General features: G+C 31.4%; 1 protein-coding gene across 3 annotated transcripts in view; it reads left to right on the top strand.

Moving 5' to 3' along the window:
* LOC129988888 (uncharacterized) overlaps positions 1-14,604 on the top strand; it is an 85,360-nt gene that overhangs the window by 25,921 nt on the left and 44,835 nt on the right. The window contains exon 1 of one of the 3 annotated variants that reach the window (XM_056097171.1): positions 6,741-6,985. The exons of the other annotated variants lie outside the window; for them this stretch is intronic. Within the exon in view, the coding sequence (XP_055953146.1) occupies positions 6,963-6,985 (23 nt within the window). The 5' untranslated portion in view covers positions 6,741-6,962. Of the gene's footprint in view, positions 1-6,740; positions 6,986-14,604 lie in introns of those variants that run through there. 3 annotated transcript variants of the gene reach the window in all.

Genomic DNA, 14,604 nt, shown 5'->3' with positions numbered 1-14,604 from the left:
TGTTGCTCAGTTTTTTTCCAGTATTGGATCATTTTTATCATTAAATTTCGTCTTTTACTAAAAAAGCGACGTATGAAGGTTAAGGACCACCGAAACAGAACAACAACAACAAAAAAAAGAGATGCTCAATTTAAAAACATGGTTCCAATTTTTCCGCTTTCAAACATATTTCAACAACTTATGATTTGAAAAGAAGAAAGGAAGCTCCAGATTTCGTCTTTCTTAAATGCAGCTTTTCAAGAAATAACCTGAAAATCTGGTCTAGTTTCATTCTTGCAAAGAAAATATTTTGACTAGAATTAAAAGTCTGAAATTACGCTCTCTGTTGATTTGATAATAATTATGGCACGCATAAAGATTCGAATTTGCATTCTGTGAGAAATCTCATTCTGAAAATTGATTTCGATGGAGACGCTAGTGTTCGAACGAATCCCTAAGAACGGATCCCAATAGGAAGACATTCGCTCGGCTGAGCAGAGACATCACGCCTTATTGATTCGTGAAAATTACTTTCTAATCATGGATGAGCAAAAATAAATCTATGTGAAGGAATTCAAATTTTGAGATGAGGATGTTTTCAAGCACTTATATCATCTTAACATAGAAAAGGAGGCTTAAAATGACGCAGATAACAGATGCAATATTGGCTGATATAATTTTCTGAAAGTTACTGGGATTTTTTTTTCTTCGTTGAGTCACACTTCTTAACAAGATGATACTGTAGAAACGGAGAATAGAGCATTGAAAAAAAACTTTAAGCTTATTTATGTGTGGGAGCCACAGGAATTATTAGCTTTGTCGATGATAGACTGAAGTTGTTTGTTGTAACGTCAGAATCGTATGATAATATAACTTTGCATATCATCTAACATATAATTATATGTTATTTTGCTCCCCAAAAGATAAGGTTGCAATAGCCTGGTGGTAAGGTTTCAGTTTCGAGGCCGGAGAGCTCTGCTTCGAAGAACGGCCATGTAGGCAGATCTGATGTATTCTAATTTAGTCAGGGCTAAGCACATTATTGCTAATGTGGTGCAGAAGCCTGGAGAGGGAATACCATTTCAGGTGTCGCCTTCACCATCCGAGAGTTTCAAAATAATGTTTCGTCTCAAAACAACTCTAGTGTTGCTTTAAAATGGAACCTTAATATAATTAAATTAAAATTAGCGTGAAATGGCATAAATTAGGAAACATCTTTGATATACAGCCATTTTCGCCAAAAAAAAAAGAAGTTTATCTCGAAATGGCCGAATGTGGCGCGAATGGCAGCAATAGCGTTTGTAATCGTAAGGCTCCGATGAACGCTGCAGCAAATTAACGGAAATATAGAAAAAAAAAAATCAACAAAATGCAATAAAATGGAATGCACGCAAAAAATTTAATCGAAAATCATGAAAGTAAGCGAAATACAGTAACATACACAGATAAATGATAAATAAGTAGGAATAAGTACACAAAACAAATGTCACCAGCAAAGAACAAACAATAGTAAAAAAGAAAACGACGGCAATGTAACCCCAAAGAAAGCGCCACCGAAAAATTGCCCACCTCGCAAGGCGCCAACTGACTGTATATCAAAACTTACCCTAATTTAGCGTTGTTTCTGCAAAATAGCAGCGAAAATTATTTGGCGTAGTATACTGAACATGCATCACGTGAGAATGAACTGATTCATCGACAATTACTAGAAAATTAAAAAGTTAAATTTAAAAGCAGAAATCTGAACTTTCTGGTAAATACGAGAGTCAATATTTATCTGTAGAATCAATTGAACCATAATCTTTTCTAATATGAAAAATACTGAAAAGTATTTAATGCATAATAAATAAATTCTTTCCATAATAAGTAAATAGTTTCAGGAAAATAATATTAATTTATGAAAATATTTTTGTTAAAATTCGCTCAGTGTTTCAGTAGATTTTTCTACAAATCTGAAAGAAAAGAGCACATCTATATTTAAAATAAGTTCGTTCTGAAAAAATTTAGATTGGAGTTTTTGATTTTTCCATTCTAATTTATTCAACTGAAATTTTTGTCAAATTAAGCAAATATATTCTTGATTGTCACTAGAAATTTATTTCTCGGATGCTATCGAAATTTCCTCTTTTTTTCTGGGTTAGTAATTAGCATTTATTTGTGAAAGACGGTAAAAGTTCATTGAAGATGTCTCATATCATAAGAAATGTTTATCATAATCCATTTATTAAAACCAATATAGTTTTTACTAACAACACACAAGCAACAATTTTTCTTCACGATATCAAAAACTAAAATCGTGATTTTTTTATTACTCCTTACTTTTTGTATATTTTTTGCTAGCGAACAAAAACATCAGAAATGTGTCGCTGACTCATTTAAAAGTAAAAATAATTTAAATTTCTATCACTGCTGAAATTCTTTTTAAAAATATATTAGAAAGAAAAAAAAGAGAAAACTACATTGCTATTGTTTAGATGGACAATAAAGGCATTATGAAAGATTCTAAACTGTACTGAAAAGAGAGAAACACGATTGCAGGAATTAAAATACAGTGCTACTTTAGTTCGTGATTTGTCGCCTGTCTGTATGGAAATTACTAAAATAACGATGAAAATCAAATGCTATTAAGTCTCGTTTAAAAACGTGTTAATCCTAATTAAAGCATTAGACAAAGTATGGATTTTCTGTCAGAAACTGATGAAACGGTCACAAAACATATTTCTTTTTCAAGGAAAGATTGCTACAAAGTTAAAAGTGCGCAATTGAGGAAGAAACGATAATGTTGTTCCCATTTGTCCAACAAAAACGTGCTGCATTCCAGAAGAATAAACATAAAGAAAAAATATTAAAATTTACTGACTAGTTTCTGGTCACCTTGTCATCGAACCACATTAAGTAAAGATAAGGAAAAAATAACAGCACGCTGCTTGAGAAAGAGAGAAAGAAAGAAAGAAAAAAAAAAAAAACAGTTCTGTTTTCAGGAACAAGAACAGATTAGGACGAATTTGCACAAGAGGAGCAGTTATTATTCATGTCCAGGACGATGTAAGGAAATGTGCTCCATGTGACCACTCTCATTCACCTGCAAAATTTCAAGTGGACGGACAATGCGTTCAACAGCAGACCGTAATTGATCAGTTGTGATGCTTCGCACATGAAACGTTATGGAATTTCTAGCTTTTCCCGTTTTTTTTTTTTTTTTCATTTTATTACTCATAATACTTGTTCTGGATTGTTAATATTGTTTCTGTATTCCATTTTGGTCGCTTATTCAGTTAAATTTAATGTTTTTCCGGAAAAAGCTCCCTCTGGTAGGCATTTTGGAACTTTTTTTTCAAAATTCCATGAGTGCGTCTCGTGAATAATGTGTATACCAAATTTCATAGCAATCCGTTCACCCGTTTGCCTTGTAGGATGCTGTTTATTGCGGAAGTTTGACTATAACCGCCCTGTATATTTCAATAAAATTCAAGAGCTTCTGAGAACTTATTACTTTCTCTTTGGCTACAAGAAAAAAATTATGACGATGCTTTGTGATTTTAATCTAAATACGAATAAAATCCCGACTTTATTTCCATTATATTATTTGGAATTTTTTGCCCTAAGGGAGTGTAGCTGAAGATTATATTGTTAACACAATTTCAGAAAGCAACATGAGATTTTATTTTAATTTTCAGTTATTCTAAATGAAAAATGATCAAGGACCTGTTTTAGAAACAGACACATGTTCTTCATGTGATGGCATTGGAATTAACCTTATAACTAACAGAATAGTGGGCGTTACGCACCGGCCCGCCCACCACCTGCGTCACAAAGGATTTTATTCTGAGAAAAGGGCGATGGATGGCAAAAAGGTTCCATAAACATCAACACGGAGAAATTATTGGCAGTAAAAAGGAACTTTAAAAAGCACATTTGCTTTTAAATGGAAAAAAGGACACTGAATTTCTTTAAGTTCGTTAGAATGACTAACTTCCAGTGCATAACAAACATCAGATAAAAAGAAAGGGAAATCTGTGACACTTTGATAAAGAGTGGAATTGTTATGGATGAGTAGGTAAAAATGATTCATTTGCGAATGTCTCCAAAGACCTGAAGGTAAAATAATATCGAACAGCTTATCGTTCACAAAGATTAGACTTTGTTTGAAAATGAAAGTAAGTTTAATGCTTGTGGGCAAGTCATCAACACGACAGGTCAAAATTCAGCTGAAATTAGAAAGTTTTCTTTCTTATGATGCTGTTTGCTAAGTTTTTAGTTTAGAACTATAAAATATTCTCGAGAATAAAAGACTGAAATCAAATTAAAAAAAAAAAAAGAAAAGAAAAGAAATTGTAGATGTTACATCATTTTAGCATGAATTTAAATATCGTAAACACGTATCAATCATTTTTAACTATCTTTATTTTTTATTAATAATTCAGTACATGACATATCATTTATATTAGATAAAAATTTAAAAAATGATAAATTTCAAATGCATACCTAAGAATTAAACATACTCCAGCGTAAAGATCTACCATGAGACCAAGAAAGGTGGAAGATATTTTAAAAAGAAAAATTTGTAAAGAAATTGTATTAGAATTTATAAATATCTTCCTTATTTTTTAATGTTTTCCGTCAAATTACCTAGCCTCAAAATCTCATTCATTAAGGTTCAAAGTCCACAGAGTCACTTTGTTAACGTTATCCGACCAAAACTTCTTCAATGTAGATATAAAGGTTCTCTTCAAACAATAGCTCAACATATACTGATGCAAGCCAATCTAGCACATGACGTCATGATTTCTCCTTGCCACTTATTCTGCGAAACATCGCTCGTTTATCGAGTCACTTTTTTACATTTTATTTTGTTCATAATGCGAACCACTCTTTATAGGAGGTGCTCGTTAAGTGAGGTTTGATTGTATTTTTAAATACCTACAAATCCTCTGCAGTCCTTTTTTTGTATTTGATATTTGAAATAATTCTTTTTTTTTTCTCATGTAGGTACATTAAATACTTTGGTAAGCAAGCAGTTTCTTTATAAATGATCACTTAATGCTCCAAATTCAATGTAACAAACATTTCCTAAAAGAAAACGTTATATAATCATCGTTTAGCAAGCAATATCCTTGTCTCAATTTTTCAAAAACAAATATGAATGCTTTTTATATGATGTAGAAATATCCAGTTGCATGTCTCTTGCCCGTGCCAAATGTGGAAAAAAATCCACTATATTCATTACTGGTCGCTAAAGATTCAGCTTTCTTTTCTATTTTGAAAAATTAAGGAAATAAATAAAAAAAAAAACCCGCGATGTTGTTTTTTACGTGATTCTATGCTTTTCAATAATATCTCCAGCCAAAAGATAAGACTCTGATGCAAATATCTGGTTTACTGAGGAAAAAAATTTGCAAAGAAACAGGCATATAAGGTCTCCTTGTAATATTTAGAGCACTTTACCTCCTCTGTTGAAACAGGAAGTTGAATTAAATCACGTGTTTTCTCAATAATGTTATAAACGTAACTTTAACATATAAATGCATTTTTTATTTCTATCCGCTGTGTGGTCTTTACTTTTTTTTCTCTTTCGCAATACACAATGAATTCTAATATTATATTCATACCTATTACATGAATATGAATTAAATTTATTCGTGTAGATCGAAATGTGTTGATAGTTCATTTATAAATGCAGTTTCATCTGTCATCGGGTTTTTGTTCTGAAATCGTTTTTTTAAAAATCGCGAAGAAAGATTAATGATTAAAAAAAATTAGCATGGTTTTATAGATTTGTCAAGAGAATACCTTCTTTTCTGACCTAAGACTTACAATTTAAAATAAAATAAGAATAAGAGCCGTTTTTTCAGTCTAAAAGACTCGAAATTACTAATAAGCTAACTAAAATAAATTGACTTTCAAGCTGACTATTCAACATTTAAGTTAAAGAATTATGGGAAATAAAAGGAATATGTCAGTTTAGAGTTTAGCTAGCAATATCACTTGTCTTAACTTTTCAAAAATAAGCATGATTGTTTCTTATATGATGTACAAATATCTGATTTTAAGTCTCATGCCCATGCCAAATGTGTAAAAAAACATCCACCATACTCATTATTGGTAGATAAAAATTGACTTTCAAGCTGACTTTTCAACATTCAAGCTGAGGAATTCTGAAGAATAAAAAGAACATGTCAGTCTAAGGAGTTACTATCAAATGACGGTAAAGGAATAGTTCATGTTCGGTGATCAGGAAATACATAGAAAACAGAAGAAATAGATAGAATAGAAGATCTTTTCATCGTCCCTGTTGTTAATGTCTTAATTTCGTCCTTTTGAAGATAGCCGATTGCACTGGAATGTTTAGAACTTCATATTTCACTCTTACTAGTTACATGTTTTTCATGTTTTCTTCGCCATTTTTCAATAAAAAGATGCTTTATCTCTGAAAAATCAACCTATATGAGCATAATCTTTCTTGTTTTTGCGAGCTAAAATCTCGATGCCATCTCTTTGGAACGTGGGAATCTTCGCTTCTGTGCCAGGCTAGCTATATCCAGAAGGTTGGTTTTCCCTTTCGAACCCACCCCTGAGGAGGAATCTCCAAAACCTCCCCTCCGGAGCCTGTTCGAAATCCCATTTTCGAACGTAGGGAGGAGAACGAAAGGAAACGATAGGCGAAATGAGGTCAACCGAAAAGCGGGTCTTGGTGTGAAGAGAAAGAAAGAAACTAGTTTTCCACATCTAATCCTTTCCCCAACGAAGAAACGAGGCCACCGTGTGTGGAGGAAAGGCAAGCACGAACCGCAACAACAGCAGCAAAAAAACTCGGTTCTTCAACTCCAGAATAACCAGTCAGTCGAACTCGATGAGCCTTTTGTTCGGCACTCTCTTCCTCCGTGTCTCCTCGTGAATAACTCGTGGATTTTGTTCCAGCATGGACACTTGATTCCATCCTCCGTCCGTCAGTCGTTCTTGATCTACCCCATCAGCTTTCCAGGATGGTGCAGAAAAGTTATTTCAGGTAGGCCTCTTCAAGTTTGTAACCAACTTGCTATGTTCACGCCATGTGAGACTTACCAAGAGTTCAGCCATGCTTGCCAGAGTGGCTAGATCTTCGATTTGCTGTCTAATCAATGGAATATGTAGGAGTATCATATTGGAATTGGACAGCTTTAATTTAAGACCGAAGTTCATTGAGAACGTAGTAAAATTACGAATTGATTAAACAGTGCGGCTGTTGTTTAAGGCTGATCCATGCATTTTCAATGTATTTTCTGTATAATCTATTCCAGAGGGCCTGATGTTTTTTTAAAGTAAAATTGCTTAGATGTTGCCTCCAAATGGGTTGTTATCTTAAGATGCTTTAAGTGTTCCTTCCTGAAGTCACTAAATGTGGCCTATCTACATAAAATTATTTCTAAGATCGCTGAATTTTCAAAGCTTCTGTTTCTTAAGTATTGGAATTTCTATTACGATACTTTAGTGCTAAAAATCTCATGATGGCATTTTTTTGATATTCCTGCTTTTTTTATACTATTAAAAATTATACGATAACATTAAATTTGTAAATGTAAATGTTATCATTTGTTTTGTTCAAGTTTAAAAAAAGCAAATGCAAATATCATAAATAAAAATTTGAAAAAAAATTTGATAGGAACTAGGATTGGAGAGAGGAGAGGATTTAAAAGGGCAAAAGTCAAAGAGAATAAATTATGTTTGGTTGTGGAATTATATAGTAAATTCGGATTACTATCTAATAATTAGAATTTTGTTATTTGAAACACTGCTCATCAGTTCTAGCTTTTTCAAATGAAATTTATTAACCAGAAATTGTACTTGTTTCCTTTTTTTATCAGAAATTTAAATATATTTCAGCCAAATTTATCAAGTTTCCTGATTTAAGAACGAATAATTTCGACAATTTTACAGGAAAATTTATAACAGCTGCTAACTTTAGCATTTAACTTATATATGTTTAAAGTTGTTGGAAGTATTGCTATTAATACTAAATCAACTATTTCGTCTGACGGACTTACATATACATAAGTCATTTTTAGTCGCGTTGCATTTAAATATAAATTGGTATTTTAAAACAAACACTGGCATCAAGCAAGGAAAGAAACCATGATATAAAAGAAATCGTACCAATAATATGGGGGTTTAACTGTCTAGTCGGTAAGGTTGTCGAAATTCAGATGGTTTCCCAGAGAAGCTAGTACTGAAGACAGTTGTGTGAATCACTTCTTGAATTTCCACTCAGAGATGATTTGCATTTCATTATGCAGTCAGGCGCCTACGAGAGGGGTGAAAATCAGGTTCATGCTTTTTCTTGAATGGTTACTTTTAGCGAATGATCGTTAACTAACTTGAAATATAGTTGGCTAAAATCAGTATGACCTTGAAGTGATGGTATTCAATGATTTATTAATAAAAATACCGTTTTATCATTTTTTTTTGCCCTTTCTCAATTTATCTAAAGTGGTAGGAAGTCCTGTATTAGCTTGAACAATTTCAATTTTTCACTCTTTATACTGGATTGTCTCGTGATTTTGGTATAAATAAGAAGTCATTAAATCTATAGTTATATAGATTTATAAAATTACTGGCTTTTGAAAAATTATTCTCAGGTTTCACTACATCTAGAATATGATCACTCTGATTTAGCGGGAGAAAATGAAATTTTTTCCATCATATGATGAGGTTTATTTTTTTATGATTCGAAAAAAAATATGGATGTTTACTGATAAGGAGAGGGAGCGGTATTAAACTTAGTTCCTTCGTTTTTAAAGTTTCGTTTACTTTCAGAAACCTTTATTTTTCTTTTAAAAAACTCGTGTAAAAAGGGACCATACCTCTTGGTTTAGTAGGTACCGTTACAGGTTTTTACTTCTGATTTTAAGGGTTAGAGTAAAATACGTGATCTAATTTCTTTTTGCTACAAGGATATAGATCACATTTAAAAATAAAAATGAAAAAAATGATCCCCACTGAAATGGAGTTCCTGAAGAATCATTCCTTTCATCTTTAAATCCTTCAATGCTTACATTTTTCCCAATTTGAAATAAAGAATCAATCCGATCACTTCAGTTTATTTAAGCAATTTGATTTGCCAGAACTTTTCTTCTTCCACATTTTCGAAATACATTCGCAACATTATGTTCGACTTAGTTTATAATAATAAAAGAAATAAAGTCTCAGAAATAAGTTCTCAGTCATTTATTGCATTTTAGAGAAATGCTTTCTCTACTTCTTGTTATATTAAACTGTGTTTTTAGCTATTTTAATCCCTGATAAATTTCAACTTAATCGCATTTGGAACTTTCTTTTCCTAGTCCGAATTACAGCCGTCGAATCGCTTTGTTTATTTATCCGTAAAGGTTGGAGGCTTTGCAATTTTTTCAGGCAATTCAAGATTTTATGATTATTTCTCACATTATGATGATCTTACTTTCTTATTTGTATCGAAGTAGTGAATATCAATAAAAGCAACAACTTCTATTCCATCTTTTTGAAAGCAATGACATTAATAAACAGCTAAAAAGAGCAATAAAGATTCCGTTGTTTTTTTCTTTCAGTTTTTATGTTAAAAGGGCTAAATTCTTATTCTTATATTATTATAATCGTTTAATTATGTTTCATTTTTTTTCTGGAACATTTCAAAAATAATATTTTGTTGCAAAATCCACGCTTATTCGATATCGATAGAGTTGTACATTGTTTAAACGGAATTGAATTAATCAATTATTTTTAAATCAATAATTCTTTTGTTGTAAGATCATCCGGCAGACCTAAATTGAGAATGATTTGTGAGACATAAATATGATAGCTTTCAAATAGCTGGCCACCATCATTTCCAAACAATGTATTTATGATATACAATTAGTTCACCCACTTATGGTTCGCAGAGTATAGGGAATGAGACGTGAGGTATAATTTTACTTTCAGATAATAAAAAACAATGGATAAGTTTTTGATATGTAGGGTACAGGGCCATAAAATAACGTAAAAAACGCAATAAGAATTAAATCATTGTTCTTATCATTTAAACGAAATAACGAAACATGTTGAAAAAAAATCTGCCGCATGTGACTTGAATTACTCTTGTATAAACAATAGACCATTTTAAGAAAATTAGCCACTGAAATTCGAATGTATTTCGTGATTTTATTAGAATTTTAAATTTTTCCTGAAATAAAAAAGATTATCTTTTTTATATCTACCCATTTATGTATTGAATTATAAATAAAATCAGGGTGATAATCTTTAATCACTTGTAAAATCTTTGTGGCATTTCGATTTCCTCCGTTTTTGTTATAAGTCTTTTGAATGGAGCATTGTAAATATTTTTGAAATAAAATTTGTGAAACATGGAATAAATCTGTGAAAAGAAGTACAAGAAGCATTTCGATGCAAATTTGAAGGATGGTTCATTGTTTCCTGCCATTATTTTAAAGAAAAGAAAAAGGAAATATTTATTGCATGTTTCAGATATGCCTTCTATTTCTCTTTTACTGTGAATATGATATCTTACTTTTCCTTTGCAAGAAAAAGATTACGATTTTTAGAATTAAGAAATAAGTTAGTACAAGATATTGTATGATATTTCCACTATGTTGTTTGTTATTCTGAATGATCTGTAATATCGTGAGAGCACCATGATAATGTTGCTGGGGATAAGGCAATGTTATTCGGTTGCTGATAGAAAAACAAAACCTTGATTTAAAATGACCATTTTGATTGCATTGCATAATTTAGTCATAATGACATACCATTGAATATATATGTATAATATTTTCCAGAATTCTGACATTTTATTTATCGTCTTAGTTGTTTATTGAAAATTACTTTTAATAATAATATGACGCAAAACCGCTTGTTTATATATCTTGTAAAAAGAAATATACTGGTGTACTTATTTGAAATAACTAAAACGTGAAGTAAAAATAACTTTGCATCCGCTTTTTAGGTTCTTTTGCCGTTTTCATTTGGAAAATTTGTTGGCTTTTTTCCCTGAAGGGTAAAGCTATAACTTATCTTTCACAAGCTTTATACAAAGATTTAATTTTGATCCTTCAAATATGTTTGGCAACTTATAGGTGACCGCTTCTCTACTCAGTATGAGATGTTTTCTTGAATTTCTGCATTTCAACTTAATTTACAGAGCAAAAATATCTTCAAGAAGAGGATATTGTTAATAATCGCATATATTAGCTGAATAAGGATTGATTTATTTTGAGAAGATTTATACTCGGTTAAGATTTATAACTTCACTCTTAGTTTCATCTTGTCGCTCTATAATTAAACCATAATCTGAGTTACAAATTGTGTAATTTTTTTATAGTCGGCCAAAATAAAAAAATAAAAATTTTATTGTCATAAATAAAAACTGCGTCAACTAATAATAACAATAAATTGCTGTTGAATAAATATTTCTAATTTAAAAAAACTTGCATACTTTTTGCAGCATTCTTGGACCCCTTTGTATTGCCTTCGATGGATGATTTTGGAGTCATTAAATTCGTTCAGATTCTCCAATTATAAAAATGAACCACGTTTCATATATTGATGAATTACTAGGCTAGGTCAAAACGTCCACGGTAATTCAGAAACACAGATATAGATGTACGTCAAAACAGATTATATATATATATATATATATATATATATATATATATATATATATATATATATATAAACCCTTCAGTTTAAAAGACATGATGCACCACACAAACTTAAATTTGTAAAGTGCACTTGACATGTATTGATCTCATTAATTTTAATTATTTCTCATTTTCCTATGTTTAATAATTAGTTTTGCCTCTAAACTCTGTAGTAAAACCATAATCGAGCTCATCTAGATTCGATTCTATTAAAAGAAAATTGCATATATTCGAATATAATTTCTTATTGAAGAAAGTATTGATAGGTTAGAAAAAGCTTCCTCTATTAAAATAGCTATTTATCAGAAGAAAAAAAAAATAGCTATCTCTTTTTACCTGCAGTAGAAAAAAAACTCTTATTAAACATGTATCGGTTTCTCGTATCGTTATCTGAAAAAGCTCATTTTCGTAGAAGTATATTGACACTATTTAATTCACCTCATTTAATGCGATTCAATACTTTTGAGCTCAGAATTAAAAAGGAAAAAGAACCAAACTGGATTGATCTTCTTTAGCTAATATCTATCAACTTTTCTTTTAATCGGTCAGAAATCTTTCTCTTTTTTTCTTCTAAAGATTTCATTGGTCCAAAAAGAAACAAGCGAAAGCACTTTTCACTTATTTATGATTTCATCAATGAAGGAAAAATCTGAAAAGTTAAATAAAAATAATATTTAAATGCATCTCAATCATTATCAACATTACAAAATCATTTTAGAAAACGACTGGGAACGAAGCAGCAGCTGTTTTAAGCAGTAGTTACAATGAAATTCTCGAAAATAAAGAAAGCTCCAATACCTAATTCCATTCCTTCATTTATAAAGTTATTTTAAAAGCATTCTTTTTCTTCTTCATTTTTAGCAAACAGTTCATTCTTGGTTTTCATTCGAGCGTCGCTACGTTTGAGAATTTGTCAGAAATCATCAGACATCTCAATCTCATATCAACTGAAGCATTCCAAAAGTTATGGATGCTTGTAAGCTCTCTCTTTTGTGTCTATCTTTCACGCCTCATTTGTATCTTTTGATTGTGCGAAGATTTGGAGCTAAAGAAAAAAACATGGCCCTTTTTTTTCTTGCTGTTTTCTGTCTTTTTCTGATAAGATCCGTCGCGGATGGTCTGGATCAAACAGAAATAGCAGTTGCTGCCATTCATTTCTCCCCTTTCAAGCTAAAATGGAGGAAAAAGGTTTCCATAGAAATACTTAGAGGAAGAAAGTTTCGGGTGATTTCATCTCGCAATTATGAAATGTGTGGAAGCAATTATGAAATATAGAGCGAAAACAGATGTTACTGATGACATGATTATAACTCTCACGGCTCTATTTCGGACGCGGCGTAGTTATGAACCAATTTGATCAGCGACGTGATTCGCTTCTCACTGCTGTGGATGCGTCTCATTTGACTTAAAAGAATAAAAATCTGATATGAATCTCGTGAGATATATTGTTCTTAAAATAAAACACCTCACAGGTTTTTTTTTTTTTTTTTTTTTTTTTTTTGTAAAAATAATTTGTTTACAATGTGATGGAATGCATATAATGAATATGAGTTTCCACGAAGATAAGGATGAAAATATTTTGGAATGTTGTTAATTTGTGGTATATCGTCAATGGAAAATAATCGAATTCAGGATGATTTTTATGTTAACCAAGTATAGACTGACCATGGTGTATTCTCTGTGTATCAAAGTCGTTTCTTTGACCAAAGTTCCACACTTCAGTGTGGCACCGAAGAAGGATCTATAAACCACGTGATCAAAGTCTGTGCACTATGGTCTGTACACGGACTCAGATGGCCAAGAAATTGGATGTCTCTTGAAGTCGAAGAACTCATAAAAATTCCAGTCATTAAATCATCTATCATTTTGTCAAATCTTTTGTATTTAGTTTTCTTCTAATGAAAAAAGTTAATACTCATTTAATTTTTTTTATGCATTTTTAACGTTTCACAACTTATTATGTAATGTAAAATGTAATGTTTTTTTTTCTATTCTTTTCTGTAACAATATGCGCTTTCTCTAGAGGGTTCTTAATCGTTAGCACTGGTCCAATGTCATCAAGTGTCGTTTGTTTCTTCGTGCTAGATAAGGTTGCTCTTCAGCGGCCCCATGTCCTCTGGCTAGGTCGGGGTATCGTACAGTATGCTCTTGTTCTTGTTTTTCAGCAATTAGAGTAATATATATATATATATATATATATATATATATAAGTTTATTAATTTATGCGTAATGATATTAAGTTATGTTGTCTAGTTGCTAAAGTTGGTCTAACAATGTTTCTGGACGATTCAAAGCACTTTCGTGGAATTTAAATAGAAGGAATGTCTTGGCGAAAAAAAAAAATGTGTGGTCAAACTGATTGATATAGAACTTTCTCGAATAAAACAAAAAAAAAACTGCCAATTTTCTTTGGTTTCTGTGGCAAAAAGAACCTATCACGAGTCTCTGATCAATGGACTTGGCTGGTTAATCTAAATCATTATAGATTAGGAGGAGATTAGACAACAGGAAATTGACATGAGCTCCCAATTTTGTATTCAATTAAAGGAGAGAACGGAATACATTTTTTTTTGTTCTGAATTCAATGCTGCGGATATGAAACAGTTGATGCGTTTCCTCATAGCAATGGATAATCTCAAATTGAACAAATGTCAGTATTTTCACATGGATATCGTTTGTTTGATACACGATGGCACTTCTCGTTCATTCATTAATAGCTCACTTTAAACTATTTATCGAAGATGGACACTGTTATTTTAAAATTTAGAGGGGGCGACATCCGAACTAATGCTCACGAACTGGGTACACTTGATCTTAAACCATATTAAACTCGTACTTTCTATGAATTTGATTCAAAGGCTAAATGACCATGAATCTGAGATTTTATTATTTGGCAACCAGACATTTCATTTTCCGCAAATATGCGATTTGAATTACACTACACAAAAATACCTTGTAACACAGTTAAAATATTAGTTGT

This window comes from Argiope bruennichi, chromosome 10 (genome assembly GCF_947563725.1).
Source record: "Argiope bruennichi chromosome 10, qqArgBrue1.1, whole genome shotgun sequence".
Taxonomy (NCBI): Eukaryota; Metazoa; Arthropoda; class Arachnida; order Araneae; family Araneidae; genus Argiope; species Argiope bruennichi.
The sequence above is the reverse complement of the archived record's forward strand: the minus strand, read 5'-3'. Positions and strand labels throughout refer to the sequence as shown.